We start from the raw sequence: 16220 nt of genomic DNA on the forward strand, positions 1-16220 counted from the left end.
CCAGAGCCGCAGTCCGGCCCCCGTCTCCCGCCGGGCGGGTCAGGCCCGTGGCTGCCTGTGAGCAGCGTGTACCCCGGGCGGCCGGCCGTGCAGGTGGCGTGTCTGCCATGGAGCCACTGACGCCTCAGTGCCCAGCCCCCAGGGACCCGGGGCATTGGCATTGACAGAGCCCTGGCTGGGCGTCGGGAGCAGGAGCAGATGGACTGGTCCCTGTGACCACCTCCTGGGCAGTTCCTGGGGCAGCAGAGGGGCCCAGACCTGTGGGCGGGGCTGGAGGGGGGGGACCCAGACCTGTGGGCGGGGCTGGAGGGGGGGGACCCAGACCTGTGGGCGGGGCTGGAGGGGAAAGGGGGGCCAGAGGGGCAGGGGGCCCAGGACGGGGGGCGGGGGAAATGAGGAGAACCTGGGCTGAGCTGGGGAGGCTGGCCCAGCTGGGATGGCAGGAGCATACCCCGGAGCCACTGCACCTGCCTGCGGAGGAGGGTCTGCATTCGGTCCCAGGTCCCACCTGCTGGCTTCTGACTCGGGCTGCGACCCGCCTGCCCAGACGGGGGTCCCCTCCCCCCCCCCCATCACTGAGGCCGGATGGAGCTTGAGGCTGCTCCGTGGTCCCAGGGGCAGCGGACGCTGAGGGAGCTAAGCGAGGAGACACGGGGTCCCCCTCCCCCACACCCTGCATTGCCCCCTCCCGCCCCCGTCCTGGCGGCCCCTGGGAGAGCTGGGGGTCGTGTGGGACGCTCAGACGCCAGCATCCTGTCTGTGAGGAATTCTCCAGAGCCAGCCTGACGCCCCCCCCGCCCCCTCGAGGACTTGAGGGGGGCGGGCCCCGCACTGCGGTCAGGGCAGCGGGCGGCTGGCTAGTCTGTGCTGAGCTGCACTGACCAGGCGGGGCCGGGAGCAGACACCACCGCCCCCTCGCTGCCCAGGCCTGGCCGGCCGGTCCCGACGGCTCTGAGCTCCAGGCCGCAGCTGGTGCTGGGCCTCAGCCATGCCCGCCTCGCCCGGGGCCGGGTGGCCAAGCCCCGGTGGCCGCCTGGAGGGCCTGCTCCAGCAGAGCCCCCTCCCGGAGCCAGATGGATGAGGCTGAGAGATGCAGGGGGCTGGGGGGGCTCCCTGATGTGGCCCCTCCTGCAGAGCCCAGTCTTTGGGGGTGGGAGCCTGTCCTTCCTTGTAACCAACACTGTGCACACGGGGAGGGGGGAGGGGGGGCAGCCAGGGGGGCCCCTTGCTGAGGGGCGGGAACCAGGCCGAGTGCCTGCGGGTGGACCCAGTGCTGCCCCCACTGGCCAGTTCACAAGCAGCTTCTTCCCGTCCGGCCCGGGGCGGCCTGAGCCCCTCGGAGCCTGGGTCCCAACGCACGGACCTGCAGGGGGCGCCGGCCTGCTCCCCACGACACTGGACGATCAACTGTTGGGCCCGCCGTTTGTGGGGTTCCTCATCAGGGCACAGGAGGGTCCACACGGTCAGCATGGCAGCTGTGACCCCGGGTCGGGGGAGGGGGCGGTGAATCCTGAGCCAGGCAGCCCCGCCCGGGTCCCCAGAGGCCAGCACTGGCCGGGAGGGGGGCGAGGGAGGGGGGGCGCGGCCTCGCTCGGCTGCAGGCGGAAGGCCCACTGAGCCCTCCTTCCCGCCGCCCCACTCAGGGGCGCTCAGGGCCCTGCTGGGGCTCAGCTCCAGGGCTCCCTCCCCTAAGCTGATGGCCCTGCCCACCGCCACAGCCGGCCTGGCCGGCCCTCCTGCGCCTGACCTCCGTGTCCCCGGGCCCCACGGGGTTGGGGGAGGGGGCAGTGTTGGAAGCAGCAGGCCACATGGGGCCCACAGTCCCCCAGGGGGTGAAGGACCAGCTCCTGCCCCGCACCCACAGCCAGGGGAGCAGCAGCCCGTCCAAGGGTATGGGGGCCAGAGCCTGGGAGCCGGGGAGTGGGGGCCACGTGGGAACCCCCTAACTGCCCCCCCCCAGCGGGGACTTGGGGAGCCTCTGAGATGGCCCCTCCTGATAGATCCTCCCTTCCTCCAACTGACGGCCCGACGTATCTCCACCTGCGGCCGGACATCCCCGAGCACTGAGCCACAGTCAGCACCTGCCAAACACCCTGAGCCCCCGACTCCTGAGTCCCCGGGTCCCTCATCATAGGCCTCACATGACCCACCCGTCAGCGCGGCTGAGTGCCCTGAGCCCCGTCCCCTCTCTTCCCTCCCCTAAGAGTACGTGACCCCCCGCCACGGCCTCCCAGGCGGCTCTGCCGGACACAGACGCCGCAGTGTGTGCCGGGGACACCCGCAGTGCGTGCCGGGGGACCCGCAGTGCGTGCCGGGGACACCCGCAGTGCGTGCCGGGGGACCCGCAGTGCGTGCCGGGGGACCCGCAGTGCGTGCCGGGGGACCCGCAGTGCGTGCCGGGGGACCCGCAGTGTGTGCCGGGGGGGACCCGCAGTGTGTGCCGGGGGCACCCGCAGTGCGTGCCGGGGGCACCCGCAGTGCGTGCCGGACACAGACGCCGCAGTGCGTGCCGGGGGGACCCGCAGTGCGTGCCGGGGGGACCCGCAGTGCGTGCCGGGGGGACCCGCAGTGTGTGCCGGGGGGACCCGCAGTGTGTGCCGGACACAGACGCCGCAGTGCGTGCCGGGGGGACCCGCAGTGCGTGCCGGGGGGACCCGCAGTGCGTGCCGGACACAGACGCCGCAGTGCGTGCCGGGGGACCCGCAGTGCGTGCCGGGGCACCCGCAGTGCATGCCGGGGGCACCCGCAGTGCGTGCCTGGGGGCACCCGCAGTGTGTGCCTGGGGGCACCCGCAGTGTGTGCCGGGGGACCCGCAGTGTGTGCCGGGGGGACCCGCAGTGTGTGCCGGGGGGACCCGCAGTGTGTGCCGGGGGGACCCGCAGTGTGTGCCGGGGGTCGCGCTTCTTCCCGGAACAAAAGTCCTCAGAGCCGCTCGTGGCGTCACCTCCTTTATTGTCTGGCCGGGAACAGCGGGGAGGGGCTGGGGAGCGGGCAGTCCCCCCACACCCACACCCACACCCCGCACCCACACCCCTGCAGCCTCACCCACCCCACCCCCACCCACCCCCATGGGCCCTGAGCGGCCAGCTGGCACCTGCCCCGCCTCCTGCCGGGTCCATGCTAAGCAGGGGGCGCCCCCGAGGCTGCGGGGGGGTGGTCCACAAAGGGGCGAGCGGGTTACTGTGTGCGCAGCTGGACCGCCAGGGGACAGGGCAGGGCCACGCCCACCCGAGGCCACGCCCACCGCTGACCACGCCCCCACACGTCACAGCCAACGAGCGCGCGCCACGGCCACGGCCACGGGCACCTCCATCCCGCAGGCAGCTGCGGCCTCACTGGGCCCGGGGCGCGGGCTGGGCTGCGGCCTTCCCGCCGGGCTCCCGCGTGGCTGTGGCTGTGGCCGTGGCCGTGGCGGGCTCCCCGGGCTCCTCCTCGCGGTCCTCGGGGGACAGGCTTTCTCGGGCGTCGAAGAACGTGACGGCCTCCTCCGGGGGCTGGGCCTGGGCCGGGGCGCCCCCCGTGCTCTCGCCCTTCCTGCCGGGCGCCGCGGAGAAGCCCAGTCTGGGGAACCGGAACCAGCCCGCCTTCTCCTGCTTCCGGGGCGGCTCGGCCGCGGGCCGGGCCTCGGGCTGCGTCTGCACCGGGGCGGGTGTGGGCTCCTCCCCGGTGGTGGCGGTGGCACCGGCGTCCGGGGCCCCGGAGGAGAACCCGATGCTCGGGAGCCAGAACCGGAACCGCCCGGAGGCCCGCTTGCTCTCCGGCTTCTCCCCGGCGGCCTCGTCTCCCTCTCGGCCGTCCTCCGGCGGGAACTCCAGGATCTCCGCGGGCTCCTCGTCGGAACCGCTGTCCGCAGGCTGCGGGCCCGAGCTGCCCTCGGACCCTGCGGACGTGGTGGTCTGCGGGCCGGCGTCGGTGCCGGAGGACAGGATCTCAAACGTCTCTGCGTCCGGCTGTGGGGCCCCCGGCGCCCGCTCGGCTGCCTGCGTGACCACCTGCACCTGAGCCCGCAGGGGGCTCTCGGGGACCTGCCCCTTGAGCAGGGAGAACCCGTACGCCGGCGTCTGGACCTCGGAGGCCGGGATCTCCGCCTCCCGCACGATCTGGATCTGCGAGGGGCCAGCCTGCGTGAGGACCCTGGTGTGGACGGTGGCCTCCCGGCTCTCCACCCGCGCGCCCTGGATGTGCACTCTGACCTTGGAGATGGGGCCGGCCTCCGCGGGGAGGGCCGGGGCCTCCGGCGGGGGCTGCAGCCCGGGGGTCCCGCCCGCCTGCAGGATGCTCACGCCCCAGGCCCCGGGGGCCTCCCCCCGCAGGGCCAGGGCCAGGCTGCCGTCCGGGCGCCAGACCTCCCGCGCGGCCGCGGCCGGGGGGACGAAGACGTCGGCCTCGCCGCCGGGGGCCGGGAAGGTGAACCGGGGCACCTTGAGCTTGGGGAACCTGACGGTGAGCACAGAGTCCTCCCAGGCCTGGCCCACGACGGAGACTCGGGCTGGCGCGTCCGTCCTCGAAGCCTTCAGCCTGAGCGGGCCTTCCGGCCGGGGAGAGGGGGGCCCCGTGCCGGAGAGGGGGCCCTCGCCCGGACCCGGCGGGGCCTGGGCAGTGGGGGGCTCCTCAGGGGACGTGGTGGCAGGAGGCAGGGGCGGCTCTGAGCCCAGGCCCGGACGGAGCAGACCTCCCCCGAGAGCTCCCGCCACGTCCGTCTCCACCTCGGACCCGGGAGCACAGACCCCTGGCCTCGGGGCCGCGGCTGGGGCCCCCGCCCCGCCCTGCTCCGGGGAGGAGCGCCAGAAGCTGGGCAGGCGGAGAGAGGGCATCCTGAACCAGCTGTCCTGCGAGCCGGCCCGCGCGGCCCCGGCCGCCGCCTCCCCCGCGGGCACCCCCTCAGCAGCCTCGGCCGGGGTCCCAGCTCCGCCTGCAGGCTCCTCCGCCCCCAGGGGCAGCGGTGTAGCCGACCACGGGGACACCGTGGCTTCCTCTGCGTCCAGCGCCCGTGCGGGGCTGCGTGGGGACAGGGCGCCCTCCCAGGCGCCGGCCTCGGCCGAGGCCTCGGAAACCCGGAACCTCGGGCGGTGGAATTTGGGGAAAGTCACGCGGCCATACGATGTGCGGATCAGGGGGTCCGCCGGGCCAGGGCGGCCGTCAGTTTGGGACGAAGGCACGGGCTCCTGGGACGGAAGGTCGGCAGCGCCTGGGGCGCTGAACAGGTGCGCGTCCCCCCTGGACTCCGAGGGCGTTTCCGGAGGCCGCTCTGGGGCGACGCCGGCTCCGGGGAGAGTCGCCTGGAACTTGGTAAGTGTGACACCCTCACAGACCGCGAGGGCCTCAGCCTCAGCGCGGTGGCCACCGATGTCAGGTCCGGCTGCAGAGACCCCAGGCCTGCCCGGCAGGGCCGCCTGCACAGACGGCGCCTTGGCAGCCCCCGGATCCCCAAGAGTCACCCCCACACCCACCACAGCGGGGCTCCCCGGGGCCGCCCCCACATCGCCCCTGCAGACAGAGCGATCAGCGGACACGGAATACGTCTTACTGGACGACGGTCGGAAGAACGGCATGCTGACCTTCGGCATCTTGAACTTGCTCTCACGGGCAGCCACCTCCTTGCCCTCCAGGCCGAGGTCACCTGTGCCCTTGGCGTGGGGCTCCTGGATGTCCGCCTCCACGCTAGGAGGCGCCGTCTCTGAGCCAGGAGGGGTCACCTCACCTTTGGTGCATTTCAGGTCCATTTTGGGCCCCTTGATGTCCACCTTGGGCACCTTGATGCTGGGCATCTGCACTTTGGGCAGGTGGCCTTTGAACTTGGCGCCTTCTCCTTTGCCCTTCAGCTCCCCCACCGTCACCTCGCCATCCCTCAGGGGCACCACCATCTCGCCTCCCGGGACCGCCAGGTGAGCAGATGGCAGGTGGATGCTGCCCGCTGGGGCTGGAATCTCACCTACTAAGGAGGTCGGAGAGGCCTGCTCTGTGCTGTGGGACCAGGACACATCAACCGAAGTTCCCCAGTCCTTGCGTGGTTGAGATACCCCGAAGGAAGGCATCTTGAACTTGGGCATCTTGAACTTGCTGTCTTTGGTAGTCACCTCTGAGTCGCCCAGAACGATGTCTCCCTCTAGCTTGGTGCTCGGTGCCGAAATGTCCACCTCCCCAAAGGGCAGAGAAACCTCCATGTCGGGGACGGTCACCTCCCCTTTGGGGCCCTGCAGGTCCACTTTGGGCCCCTTGATGTCCACCTGGGGGCCCTTGAAGTCGACTTTGGGCATCTTCATGCTGGGCATCTGCACCTTGGGCATGTCGCCCTTGAACGTGGCCCCTTCTGCTTTGCCCTTCACTTCTCCAAGCTTCACTTCTCCCTCGGGGATGGTCACCTCCGCTTTGGCTCCCGTCAGGTCCAGTTTGGGCCCCTTGATGTCCAACTGGGGGCCCATGAAGTCAACCTTGGGCATCTTCATGCTGGGCATGTGAACCTTGGGCAGGTGCCCTTTGAATCCAACACCGGAGGAGCGTCTCTCAAGCTCTCCCTCAGGCAGGTGACCCTCCGGGATCTTAACTCCAAGATCGCCGGTCTTGACGTCCACATCAGCAGATGGCAGCTCAATAGTGAGGTCACTGGTCTTGATGTCAGTCTGGATGGAGGGCAGGGACACGTCCGCTGAGGTCTCCATGGCCTTGCCTGGACCAGACATACCGAAGGAAGGCATCTTGAACTTGGGCATCTTGAACTTGCTATCTTTGGTGGTCACCTCGGTGTCCCCCAGAACGATGTCTCCCTCTAGCTTGGCGCTCGGTGCCTGAATGTCAACCTCCACACTGGGCAGCGAAACCTCCATGTCGGGGACGGTCACCTCCCCTTCGGGGCCCTTCAGGTCTACTTTGGGCACCTTGATGTCCACCCGGGGGCCCTTGAAGTCGACCTTGGGCATCTTCATGCTGGGCATGTGAACCTTGGGCAGGTGCCCTTTGAATCCAACTCCGGAGGAGCGTCCCTCAAGCTCTCCCTCAGGCAGGTGACCCTCCGGGATCTTCACTCCAAGCTCGCCGGTCTTGATGTCAATGACAGCTGATGGGAGGTCAATACTGAGGTCAGTGGTCTTGATGTCAGTCTCGATGGAGGGCAGGGACAAGTCTGCCTCAGCCTTTGGCAGGGTCACGTCCACTGAGGCGTCCATGGCCTTACCTGGCCCAGACATACCGAAGGAAGGCATCTTGAACTTGGGCATCTTGAACTTGCTATCTTTGGTGGTCACCTCGGTGTCCCCCAAAACGATGTCTCCCTCTAGCTTGGCGCTCGGCGCCTGAATGTCCACCTCCACACTGGGCAGCGAAACCTCCATGTCGGGGACGGTCACCTCCCCTTTGGGGCCCTGCAGGTCCACTTTGGGCCCCTTGATGTCCACTTTGGGGCCCTTGAAGTCGACTTTGGGCATCTTCATGCTGGGCATCTGCACCTTGGGCATGTGGCCCTTGAACGTGGGCCCTTCTGCTTTGCCCTTCACTTCTCCAAGCTTCACTTCTCCCTCAGGAACAGTCACCTCCCCTTCGGGGCCCTTCAGGTCTACTTTGGGCCCCTTGATATCCACCTGGGGGCCCTTGAATTCGACTTTGGGCATCTTCATGCTGGGCATGTGAACCTTGGGCAGTTGCCCTTTGAATCCAACTCCGGAGGAGCGACCCTCAAGCTCTCCCTCAGGCAGGTGACCCTCCGGGATCTTCACTCCAAGCTCGCCAGTCTTGACGTCTATATCTGCAGATGGCAGCTCAACAGTGAGGTCACTGGTCTTGATGTCAGTCTGGATGGAGGGCAGGGAAACGTCCACTGAGGTCTCCATGGCCTTGCCTGGCCCAGACATACCGAAGGAAGGCATCTTGAACTTGGGCATCTTAAACTTGCTATCTTTGGTGGTCACCTCGGTGTCCCCCAGAATGATGTCTCCCTCTAGCTTGGCGCTTGGAGCCTGAATGTCCACCTCCACACTGGGCAGCGAAACCTCTATGTCGGGGACGGTCACCTCCCCTTTGGGCCCCTTGATGTCCATCTGGGGGCCCTTGAAGTCGACCTTGGGCATCTTCATGCTGGGCATGTGAACCTTGGGCAGGTGCCCTTTGAATCCAACTCCGGAGGAGCGTCCCTCAAGCTCTCCCTCAGGCAGGTGACCCTCCGGGATCTTCACTCCAAGCTCGCCGGTCTTGACGTCCATATGAGCAGATGGCAGCTCAATAGTGAGGTCACTGGTCTTGATGTCAGTCTGGATGGAGGGCAGGGACACGTCCACTGAGGTCTCCATGGCCTTGCCTGGCCCAGACATACCGAAGGAAGGCATCTTGAACTTGGGCATCTTGAATTTGCTATCTTTGGTGGTCACCTCGGTGTCCCCCAGAACGATGTCTCCCTCTAGCTTGGCGCTCGGCGCCTGAATGTCCACCTCCACACTGGGCAGCGAAACCTCCATGTCGGGGACGGTCACCTCCCCTTTGGGGCCCTGCAGGTCCACTTTGGGCCCCTTGATGTCCACCCGGGGGCCCTTGAAGTCGACCTTGGGCATCTTCATGCTGGGCATGTGAACCTTGGGCAGGTGCCCTTTGAATCCAACTCCGGAGGAGCGTCCCTCAAGCTCTCCCTCAGGCAGGTGACCCTCCGGGATCTTCACTCCAAGCTCGCCGGTCTTGATGTCAATGTCAGCTGATGGGAGGTCAATACTGAGGTCAGTGGTCTTGATGTCAGTCTGGATGGAGGGCAGGGACACGTCTGCCTCAGCCTTTGGCAGGGTCACGTCCACTGAGGCATCCATGGCCTTGTCTGGCCCAGACATACCGAAGGAAGGCATCTTGAACTTGGGCATCTTGAACTTGCTATCTTTGGTGGTCACCTCGGTGTCCCCCAAAATGATGTCTCCCTCTAGCTTGGCGCTCGGCGCCTGAATGTCCACCTCCACACTGGGCAGCGAAACCTCCATGTCGGGGACGGTCACCTCCCCTTTGGGGCCCTGCAGGTCCACTTTGGGCCCCTTGATGTCCACCTGGGGGCTCTTGAAGTCGACTTTGGGCATCTTCATGCTGGGCATCTGCACCTTGGGCATCTGGCCCTTGAACGTGGGCCCTTCTGCTTTGCCCTTCACTTCTCCAAGCTTCACTTCTCCCTCAGGAACAGTCACCTCCCCTTCGGGGCCCTTCAGGTCTACTTTGAGCCCCTTGATGTCCACCCGGGGGCCCTTGAAGTCGACCTTGGGCATCTTCATGCTGGGCATCTGCACCTTGGGCATGTGGCCCTTGAACGTGGGCCCTTCTGCTTTGCCCTTCACGTCTCCAAGCTTCACTTCTCCCTCAGGAACTGTCACCTCCCCTTCGGGGCCCTTCAGGTCTACTTTGGGCCCCTTGATATCCACCTGGGGGCCCTTGAAGTCGACCTTGGGCATCTTCATGCTGGGCATGTGAACCTTGGGCAGGTGCCCTTTGAATCCAACTCCGAAGGAGCGTCCCTCAAGCTCTCCCTCAGGCAGGTGACCCTCCGGGATCTTCACTCCAAGCTCGCCGGTCTTGACGTCCACATCTGCAGATGGCAGCTCAATAGTGAGGTCACTGGTCTTGATGTCAGTCTGGATGGAGGGCAGGGACACGTCCACTGAGGTCTCCATGGCCTTGCCTGGCCCAGACATACCGAAGGAAGGCATCTTGAACTTGGGCATCTTGAATTTGCTATCTTTGGTGGTCACCTCGGTGTCCCCCAGAACGATGTCTCCCTCTAGCTTGGCGCTCGGCGCCTGAATGTCCACCTCCACACTGGGCAGCGAAACCTCCATGTCGGGGACGGTCACCTCCCCTTTGGGGCCCTGCAGGTCCACTTTGGGCCCCTTGATGTCCACCTGGGGGCCTTTGAAGTCGACCTTGGGCATCTTCATGCTGGGCATGTGAACCTTGGGCAGGTGCCCTTTGAATCCAACTCCGAAGGAGCGTCCCTCAAGCTCTCCCTCAGGCAGGTGACCCTCCGGGATCTTCACTCCAAGCTCACCGGTCTTGATGTCAATGTCAGCTGATGGGAGGTCAATACTGAGGTCAGTGGTCTTGATGTCAGTCTGGATGGAGGGCAGGGACACGTCCACTGAGGCGTCCATGGCCTTGCCTGGCCCAGACATACCGAAGGAAGGCATCTTGAACTTGGGCATCTTCAATTTGCTATCTTTGGTGGTCACCTCGGTGTCCCCCAGAACGATGTCTCCCTCTAGCTTGGCGCTCGGCGCCTGAATGTCCACCTCCACACTGGGCAGCGAAACCTCCATGTCGGGGACGGTCACCTCCCCTTTGGGGCCCTGCAGGTCCACTTTGGGCCCCTTGATGTCCACCTGGGGGCCCTTGAAGTCGACCTTGGGCATCTTCATGCTGGGCATGTGAACCTTGGGCAGGTGCCCTTTGAATCCAACTCCGAAGGAGCGTCCCTCAAGCTCTCCCTCAGGCAGGTGACCCTCCGGGATCTTCACTCCAAGCTCGCCGGTCTTGATGTCAATGTCAGCTGATGGGAGGTCAATACTGAGGTCAGTGGTCTTGATGTCAGTCTGGATGGAGGGCAGGGACACGTCTGCCTCAGCCTTTGGCAGGGTCACGTCCACTGAGGCGTCCATGGCCTTGTCTGGCCCAGACATACCGAAGGAAGGCATCTTGAACTTGGGCATCTTGAACTTGCTATCTTTGGTGGTCACCTCGGTGTCCCCCAAAACGATGTCTCCCTCTAGCTTGGCGCTCGGCGCCTGAATGTCCACCTCCACACTGGGCAGCGAAACCTCCATGTCGGGGACGGTCAACTCCACTTTGGGGCCCTGCAAGTCCACTTTGGGCCCCTTGATGTCCACCTGGGGGCCCTTGAAGTCGACTTTGGGCATCTTCATGCTGGGCATCTGCACCTTGGGCATGTCGCCCTTGAACGTGGGCCCTTCTGCTTTGCCCTTCACTTCTCCAAGCTTCACTTCTCCCTCAGGAACAGTCACCTCCCCTTCGGGGCCCTTCAGGTCTACTTTGGGCTCCTTGATATCCACCTGGGGGCCCTTGAAGTCGACCTTGGGCATCTTCATGCTGGGCATGTGAACCTTGGGCAGGTGCCCTTTGAATCCAACTCCGGAGGAGCGTCCCTCAAGCTCTCCCTCAGGCAGGTGACCCTCCGGGATCTTCACTCCAAGCTCGCCGGTCTTGACGTCCATATGAGCAGATCGCAGCTCAATAGTGAGGTCACTGGTCTTGATGTCAGTCTGGATGGAGGGCAGGGACACGTCCACTGAGGTCTCCATGGCCTTGCCTGGCCCAGACATACCGAAGGAAGGCATCTTGAACTTGGGCATCTTGAATTTGCTATCTTTGGTGGTCACCTCGGTGTCCCCCAGAACGATGTCTCCCTCTAGCTTGGCGCTCGGCGCCTGAATGTCCACCTCCACACTGGGCAGCGAAACCTCCATGTCGGGGACGGTCACCTCCCCTTTGGGGCCCTGCAGGTCCACTTTGGGCCCCTTGATGTCCACCTGGGGGCCTTTGAAGTCGACCTTGGGCATCTTCATGCTGGGCATGTGAACCTTGGGCAGGTGCCCTTTGAATCCAACTCCGAAGGAGCGTCCCTCAAGCTCTCCCTCAGGCAGGTGACCCTCCGGGATCTTCACTCCAAGCTCACCGGTCTTGATGTCAATGTCAGCTGATGGGAGGTCAATACTGAGGTCAGTGGTCTTGATGTCAGTCTGGATGGAGGGCAGGGACACGTCCACTGAGGCGTCCATGGCCTTGCCTGGCCCAGACATACCGAAGGAAGGCATCTTGAACTTGGGCATCTTCAATTTGCTATCTTTGGTGGTCACCTCGGTGTCCCCCAGAACGATGTCTCCCTCTAGCTTGGCGCTCGGCGCCTGAATGTCCACCTCCACACTGGGCAGCGAAACCTCCATGTCGGGGACGGTCACCTCCCCTTTGGGGCCCTGCAGGTCCACTTTGGGCCCCTTGATGTCCACCTGGGGGCCCTTGAAGTCGACCTTGGGCATCTTCATGCTGGGCATGTGAACCTTGGGCAGGTGCCCTTTGAATCCAACTCCGAAGGAGCGTCCCTCAAGCTCTCCCTCAGGCAGGTGACCCTCCGGGATCTTCACTCCAAGCTCGCCGGTCTTGATGTCAATGTCAGCTGATGGGAGGTCAATACTGAGGTCAGTGGTCTTGATGTCAGTCTGGATGGAGGGCAGGGACACGTCTGCCTCAGCCTTTGGCAGGGTCACGTCCACTGAGGCGTCCATGGCCTTGTCTGGCCCAGACATACCGAAGGAAGGCATCTTGAACTTGGGCATCTTGAACTTGCTATCTTTGGTGGTCACCTCGGTGTCCCCCAAAACGATGTCTCCCTCTAGCTTGGCGCTCGGCGCCTGAATGTCCACCTCCACACTGGGCAGCGAAACCTCCATGTCGGGGACGGTCAACTCCACTTTGGGGCCCTGCAAGTCCACTTTGGGCCCCTTGATGTCCACCTGGGGGCCCTTGAAGTCGACTTTGGGCATCTTCATGCTGGGCATCTGCACCTTGGGCATGTCGCCCTTGAACGTGGGCCCTTCTGCTTTGCCCTTCACTTCTCCAAGCTTCACTTCTCCCTCAGGAACAGTCACCTCCCCTTCGGGGCCCTTCAGGTCTACTTTGGGCTCCTTGATATCCACCTGGGGGCCCTTGAAGTCGACCTTGGGCATCTTCATGCTGGGCATGTGAACCTTGGGCAGGTGCCCTTTGAATCCAACTCCGGAGGAGCGTCCCTCAAGCTCTCCCTCAGGCAGGTGACCCTCCGGGATCTTCACTCCAAGCTCGCCGGTCTTGACGTCCATATGAGCAGATCGCAGCTCAATAGTGAGGTCACTGGTCTTGATGTCAGTCTGGATGGAGGGCAGGGACACGTCCACTGAGGTCTCCATGGCCTTGCCTGGCCCAGACATACCGAAGGAAGGCATCTTGAACTTGGGCATCTTGAATTTGCTATCTTTGGTGGTCACCTCGGTGTCCCCCAGAACGATGTCTCCCTCTAGCTTGGCGCTCGGCGCCTGAATGTCCACCTCCACACTGGGCAGCGAAACCTCCATGTCGGGGACGGTCACCTCCCCTTTGGGGCCCTGCAGGTCCACTTTGGGCCCCTTGATGTCCACCCGGGGGCCTTTGAAGTCGACCTTGGGCATCTTCATGCTGGGCATGTGAACCTTGGGCAGGTGCCCTTTGAATCCAACTCCGGAGGAGCGTCCCTCAAGCTCTCCCTCAGGCAGGTGACCCTCCGGGATCTTCACTCCAAGCTCGCCGGTCTTGATGTCAATGTCAGCTGATGGGAGGTCAATACTGAGGTCAGTGGTCTTGATGTCAGTCTGGATGGAGGGCAGGGACACGTCTGCCTCAGCCTTTGGCAGGGTCAAGTCCACTGAGGCGTCCATGGCCTTGTCTGGCCCAGACATACCGAAGGAAGGCATCTTGAACTTGGGCATCTTGAACTTGCTATCTTTGGTGGTCACCTCGGTGTCCCCCAAAACGATGTCTCCCTCTAGCTTGGCGCTCAGCGCCTGAATGTCCACCTCCACACTGGGCAGCGAAACCTCAATGTCGGGGACGGTCACCTCCACTTTGGGGCCCTGCAAGTCCACTTTGGGCCCCTTGATGTCCACCTGGGGGCCCTTGAAGTCGACTTTGGGCATCTTCATGCTGGGCATCTGCACCTTGGGCATGTCGCCCTTGAACGTGGGCCCTTCTGCTTTGCCCTTCACTTCTCCAAGCTTCACTTCTCCCTCAGGAACAGTCACCTCCCCTTCGGGGCCCTTCAGGTCTACTTTGGGCCCCTTGATATCCACCTGGGGGCCCTTGAAGTCGACCTTGGGCATCTTCATGCTGGGCATGTGAACCTTGGGCAGGTGCCCTTTGAATCCAACTCCGGAGGAGCGTCCCTCAAGCTCTCCCTCAGGCAGGTGACCCTCCGGGATCTTCACTCCAAGCTCGCCGGTCTTGACGTCCATATGAGCAGATGGCAGCTCAATAGTGAGGTCACTGGTCTTGATGTCAGTCTGGATGGAGGGCAGGGACACGTCCACTGAGGTCTCCATGGCCTTGCCTGGCCCAGACATACCGAAGGAAGGCGTCTTGAACTTGGGCATCTTGAATTTGCTATCTTTGGTGGTCACCTCGGTGTCCCCCAGAACGATGTCTCCCTCTAGCTTGGCGCTCGGCGCCTGAATGTCCACCTCCACACTGGGCAGCGAAACCTCCATGTCGGGGACGGTCACCTCCCCTTTGGGGCCCTGCAGGTCCACTGTGGGCCCCTTGATGTCCACCTGGGGGCTCTTGAAGTCGACTTTGGGCATCTTCATGCTGGGCATCTGCACCTTGGGCATCTGGCCCTTGAACGTGGGCCCTTCTGCTTTGCCCTTCACTTCTCCAAGCTTCACTTCTCCCTCAGGAACAGTCACCTCCCCTTCGGGGCCCTTCAGGTCTACTTTGGGCCCCTTGATGTCCACCCGGGGGCCCTTGAAGTCGACCTTGGGCATCTTCATGCTGGGCATCTGCACCTTGGGCATGTGGCCCTTGAACGTGGGCCCTTCTGCTTTGCCCTTCACGTCTCCAAGCTTCACTTCTCCCTCAGGAACAGTCACCTCCCCTTCGGGGCCCTTCAGGTCTACTTTGGGCCCCTTGATATCCACCTGGGGGCCCTTGAAGTCGACCTTGGGCATCTTCATGCTGGGCATGTGAACCTTGGGCAGGTGCCCTTTGAATCCAACTCCGAAGGAGCGTCCCTCAAGCTCTCCCTCAGGCAGGTGACCCTCCGGGATCTTCACTCCAAGCTCGCCGGTCTTGACGTCCACATCTGCAGATGGCAGCTCAATAGTGAGGTCACTGGTCTTGATGTCAGTCTGGATGGAGGGCAGGGACACGTCCACTGAGGTCTCCATGGCCTTGCCTGGCCCAGACATACCGAAGGAAGGCATCTTGAACTTGGGCATCTTGAATTTGCTATCTTTGGTGGTCACCTCGGTGTCCCCCAGAACGATGTCTCCCTCTAGCTTGGCGCTCGGCGCCTGAATGTCCACCTCCACACTGGGCAGCGAAACCTCCATGTCGGGGACGGTCACCTCCCCTTTGGGGCCCTGCAGGTCCACTTTGGGCCCCTTGATGTCCACCTGGGGGCCTTTGAAGTCGACCTTGGGCATCTTCATGCTGGGCATGTGAACGTTGGGCAGGTGCCCTTTGAATCCAACTCCGAAGGAGCGTCCCTCAAGCTCTCCCTCAGGCAGGTGACCCTCCGGGATCTTCACTCCAAGCTCACCGGTCTTGATGTCAATGTCAGCTGATGGGAGGTCAATACTGAGGTCAGTGGTCTTGATGTCAGTCTGGATGGAGGGCAGGGACACGTCCACTGAGGCGTCCATGGCCTTGCCTGGCCCAGACATACCGAAGGAAGGCATCTTGAACTTGGGCATCTTCAATTTGCTATCTTTGGTGGTCACCTCGGTGTCCCCCAGAACGATGTCTCCCTCTAGCTTGGCGCTCGGCGCCTGAATGTCCACCTCCACACTGGGCAGCGAAACCTCCATGTCGGGGACGGTCACCTCCCCTTTGGGGCCCTGCAGGTCCACTTTGGGCCCCTTGATGTCCACCTGGGGGCCCTTGAAGTCGACCTTGGGCATCTTCATGCTGGGCATGTGAACCTTGGGCAGGTGCCCTTTGAATCCAACTCCGAAGGAGCGTCCCTCAAGCTCTCCCTCAGGCAGGTGACCCTCCGGGATCTTCACTCCAAGCTCGCCGGTCTTGATGTCAATGTCAGCTGATGGGAGGTCAATACTGAGGTCAGTGGTCTTGATGTCAGTCTGGATGGAGGGCAGGGACACGTCTGCCTCAGCCTTTGGCAGGGTCACGTCCACTGAGGCGTCCATGGCCTTGTCTGGCCCAGACATACCGAAGGAAGGCATCTTGAACTTGGGCATCTTGAACTTGCTATCTTTGGTGGTCACCTCGGTGTCCCCCAAAACGATGTCTCCCTCTAGCTTGGCGCTCGGCGCCTGAATGTCCACCTCCACACTGGGCAGCGAAACCTCCATGTCGGGGACGGTCAACTCCACTTTGGGGCCCTGCAAGTCCACTTTGGGCCCCTTGATGTCCACCTGGGGGCCCTTGAAGTCGACTTTGGGCATCTTCATGCTGGGCATCTGCACCTTGGGCATGTCGCCCTTGAACGTGGGCCCTTCTGCTTTGCCCTT

The 16220-nt window shown here is 63.9% G+C and overlaps 1 protein-coding gene across 1 annotated transcript in view; it reads right to left on the reverse strand.

Annotated features, from left to right (window-relative positions):
* Window positions 1-3061: 3061 nt before the first annotated feature.
* The window catches only part of AHNAK2 (AHNAK nucleoprotein 2), a 34625-nt gene continuing 21466 nt past the window's right edge, over window positions 3062-16220 (reverse strand). The window contains exons 11-17 of the mRNA XM_045578870.1: window positions 14619-16175; window positions 13875-14252; window positions 12711-13691; window positions 11070-12527; window positions 9378-10886; window positions 6876-9011; window positions 3062-6398 (exon numbers count right to left, since the gene is read on the reverse strand). Of these exons, the coding sequence (XP_045434826.1) occupies window positions 3333-6398; window positions 6876-9011; window positions 9378-10886; window positions 11070-12527; window positions 12711-13691; window positions 13875-14252; window positions 14619-16175 (11085 nt within the window). The 3' untranslated portion in view covers window positions 3062-3332. The remainder of the gene's footprint in view (window positions 6399-6875; window positions 9012-9377; window positions 10887-11069; window positions 12528-12710; window positions 13692-13874; window positions 14253-14618; window positions 16176-16220) is intronic.

This window comes from Pipistrellus kuhlii, unplaced genomic scaffold (assembly GCF_014108245.1).
Source record: "Pipistrellus kuhlii isolate mPipKuh1 unplaced genomic scaffold, mPipKuh1.p scaffold_m20_p_107, whole genome shotgun sequence".
Classification (NCBI taxonomy): Eukaryota; Metazoa; Chordata; class Mammalia; order Chiroptera; family Vespertilionidae; genus Pipistrellus; species Pipistrellus kuhlii.